Below are 4,063 nucleotides of genomic sequence, written 5' to 3'. Positions count from 1 at the left end.
GCATCCTGAACCCTACACCACATCCATTAGCTGTAGTCACTACTAAAAAGGGAGATGGGAGCAAAGCATTTAACTCCCACAATCATCATCATCATCATCATCCTATTAGTTCCTTGAAAGCAGCAGCACAACATTGCACTTTATGCACACAGCTCAATCCACAGTGTGTGCTGCTTCTTCTGAGGACTTGCTGATGCCTGGGACTTATTACAAATGCATCTGTCTGCAAATAATGAAATATAATTAATAATGTAAAGTGTAAGATCGACCGTCAAATACGTTTCATAAGAGTTTTCAGGGTATTGATCTGCAGAGAAATTCTCCAGAACTACAGTCTTATCATGCTCTTCATCACAAGCAGAGGTGCTGTCAGGGAGAGCAGGGAGTTTACCTTCTACAGTGCTGGAGCTGTCTGGTAAGGGGAAGCATGCTGGAGGAGACCTGCTGAGGGAGCTGATGGTGGGAGAGGGGATCTGGAGGTATGGGCAGGCTTGGTGAAAAGGAGAACCTATAGATCTGATGAAGGAGGGGACTCTGATCTCTGCAAGAGGAGACATAGACGTCTGGTCATCTGAGATCTTTGATTTGGAAAGTTTTAATGTCCAGCCATTGACACCCACTCCCCCCAGCTGTGAGCTCCACCTGGACCCCAGCCATGCCAGGCTTCTGATTGGAGGACAGGCAGCTTGTGACCACCTCTCCATACAGGCCAATATTTACTTCCTCAGCAATGAGACCAGTCCAGAAGACAAGATCAGGTGAAGCTCCAAGTGCTCAGTGAGGTCACCCCCTAAGGACTTATAACTGCTCCATCTAAGACTTTGACTGAAATGAATACATACTTGGATTATCCTGGGGATGTTGTAGCTTTCTCAACCAAATTTTGCCGAGGTGACCAAAGAAATGCTCCTTTACAGACCTACTCTGGACATGGTCCTGACAATCAGCACTTGGGGAATTTATCATTTGGTATCCACCCGACCTCTAGCCATCAGCCTGCACACCAGGCTCCAGCACTTTATGCCCCATGCAGCCTGGATGTTCCCTATGAGACAGCTGCACCTGCAGATTATAACTATCTACCTGTCAGCTCTGAATATGACTATAACTACGGATCTACTCACCCCATGGAGGATACAGGAGGTCATATACAGTACACCAGCTCTGTCTACCCAGCAAATGGACCCTTCCTTCTCAATGGACAGCTGTCTTACAAAACCCTTGCAGAAGACAATCATATGACTCCACGTAAGGAACAACTAGACATATATTCGGGAAACTTTCAGAACTTCTCGCCTTCTTCTGGTTCTTATCCCAAACCAAACTCTCCAGTATCTGAGACCCAAGCAGCTCTCAACACCTTTGATTGGATGAAAGTGAAACGAAATGCTCCAAAGAAAAGTAAGTGTATCTGTCCAATAATTTCTACCCTATATAGAGAAATTGTCTATCTATCTATCTATCTATCTATCTATCTATCTATCTATCTATCCTTTATTTCATACCATTTAAATAGAAACCTCCAATATTTTATATTGTATAGGGAAATCATCTATGTATCCTTTATTTCATACTATGCATACAGAAACATACAATATTTTATGCTATATAAGGAAATATATAATATATATAATCTATAAAGTATAATTAATCTATCTATCCATCCATCATCTATATGTCTATTTACCTAGGCTCTATTAATATTCTTTTTTAATATATATATAGTGAAAATTGTATACATTCTATACATCCTATATTTCAATATATATATATATATATATATATATATATATATATATATATATGCACACAGAAAAAAAATCTGTATTTTTACTATATAGGGAACTCTTTATCTTTTATCTATCTGCTCATGTCATGTTCTATCTATCTATCTATCTATCTATCCATCTCTAATATCTTTATCTCCTATCGATCTATCTATCTATCTATCTATCTATCTATCTATCTATCTATCTATCTATCTATCTATCATCTATCCATCTCTATGTAATATCTTTATCTCCTATCTATCTATCTATCTATCTATCTATCTATCTATCTATCTATCTATCTATCTATCTATTGTCTATAGGCATCCCACTATCACACCAATGAATTACAGGTATATACAATGTGTTACAATCCTATCTTTACAATATTGTATCAGTTTTGTTACACTTTAACAACAAGAAACATAAACATTTCCGTCTTTCTGTCAAAGTGAATCCTATAGTAACCCTTTGTGTCATTGGCTTTGCAGCAGTTCCTCCAGAGTGTGGGGTGCTCAGCTCTTCCAGCACAATGAGGACAAATTTCACAACCAAACAACTAACAGAACTGGAAAAAGAATTCCATTTTAACAAGTATCTGACCAGAGCCAGGCGCATAGAGATCGCAAACTCTCTCCAACTGAACGACACTCAGGTCAAGATCTGGTTCCAGAACCGAAGGATGAAACAGAAGAAAAGGGAAAGGGAAGGGGGTTTGCCCAGCCCCACATCTTCAGGACCTGGTTGTGCAGATCTTAAGCAGAAGTCCCTCCATAAGACAGAACCCCCTTCACCTCCCAGAGAGGTCTCATCATAGAGGGTTAAAAATCAGGACTATTCACTAGAAACTTTTGCAACAGGAATGGCATTATTTATCACATAGATGTACATATAATAATGGTGACTCCATTCTATACTATGCAGTATATGCAGAACATATCGCATGCGACAAAACAATTATCATTGCCGATGAACTATGTTTACACTATGTTTACTATTGGGGGTCATGCCATGTATGTACCCCTATATTATCCTAATGTACTGGAATCTATGCAGCCTCTGACCAAAGACTGACTATTACACAACTACCTTCTTACTATTATTTACATTTGCACTATTACTTGTGAGATGGCTTTTCCTTGTGCCTGAATGATTATATGCAATTCTTAAGGACTTTGGAGACTTCAGGTATTATTTGGCCATAGGGCTGAATTTATAAAATTGTATTTGTTGTATATAAATATATATTTTAATACAAAATAAAGTTGGAATAATTATAAGTAAACAGGATGTGATCTCTTATGTGGTCATGAGGATACTTGGGAATTAGTGGGACAGTTTAGAGACTTGTACCCCTTTATATACTTGTGTGGTCAATGAGAATAGTTGGGATTTAGGGGTGCAGATTAAACTTACTTGTATGGTCAATAAGGGGATGATAAGGTCACCAGCAGTGGAGCCTGGGAACATGAACACTGTCTAATCCAAAAAATAACCAAGTGTATGTGTAAGGTTGGTTGTTCTTTTGGATTCATCCCCTTGCATATAAAAGGACTGAAATACTTCAAAGGGGGATCTGACTGGGAGAATTAGAAATTGTCACTTTCCAAGTGTGAATGACAAAAGCCTGATCAAATCAAAGACACACGTGTCAACAAGTTCAGGGGGTCACCAGGGTGGGTAGTGCAAAATATCTATGTTATCTATTATATAGCCCCTGTAATGTATATCACATAGTGGGTAACTATAATATGTATAGGCTGTGTGTGATAAAAAGAGACGAATAAAGGACAATTCCTTTAATCCGTCATTCTGATACTCTGACAATCCGACAATTATTCCTAGTTCATTCCTGCACAATATATAGTGCAATAAGGGTTAGGTTTGTGGACATATAACCAAATATGTATATATGACACTATCTCTAGTTTAATTTCTTTACCTCTCACCATCTGTCTTTGGCAATCTCATGTAAATAACCACAATGACTACAACAACAGATTTTCTGAGTGGTCTGTCACATCAAAAGAAGTCACCTCAGTCATGACCCCAGGTTTCCCCTGGTGGCCTTTGATATTGCAATGTCTCTTTCTTTGATAAGCATCAGAATCCTCTCCCTCCAAAATAAGACACATTTAGGAAACAAGACGTCCTAGCTGTGTGGGGACACAAAGTGTAGCCATGTATACAGAGTTTGGGAAACTTTAGAGTGAGTTGTCTCAGAGAAAAGAGGCTGTCTACTTGTAAATGACATCTCAGGTGTCCTTTGTGGAGATCAAATGTGTCAAGAGACA

At 38.7% G+C, this 4,063-nt stretch overlaps 1 protein-coding gene across 1 annotated transcript; it reads left to right on the top strand.

Annotated features, from left to right (window-relative positions):
* The first annotated feature begins 830 nt into the window (after positions 1-830).
* HOXD1 (homeobox D1) lies at positions 831-2,586 on the top strand. Its single transcript, XM_075285455.1, has 2 exons — positions 831-1,401; positions 2,261-2,586. The coding sequence occupies exons 1-2, from the start codon at positions 831-833 to the stop codon at positions 2,584-2,586; spliced, it is 897 nt and encodes a 298-aa protein (XP_075141556.1).
* The last annotated feature ends 1,477 nt before the right edge of the window (positions 2,587-4,063 follow it).

Source organism: Leptodactylus fuscus, chromosome 8 (genome assembly GCF_031893055.1).
Source record: "Leptodactylus fuscus isolate aLepFus1 chromosome 8, aLepFus1.hap2, whole genome shotgun sequence".
In the NCBI taxonomy this organism is placed as follows: domain Eukaryota; kingdom Metazoa; phylum Chordata; class Amphibia; order Anura; family Leptodactylidae; genus Leptodactylus; species Leptodactylus fuscus.
The sequence above is the reverse complement of the archived record's forward strand: the minus strand, read 5'-3'. Positions and strand labels throughout refer to the sequence as shown.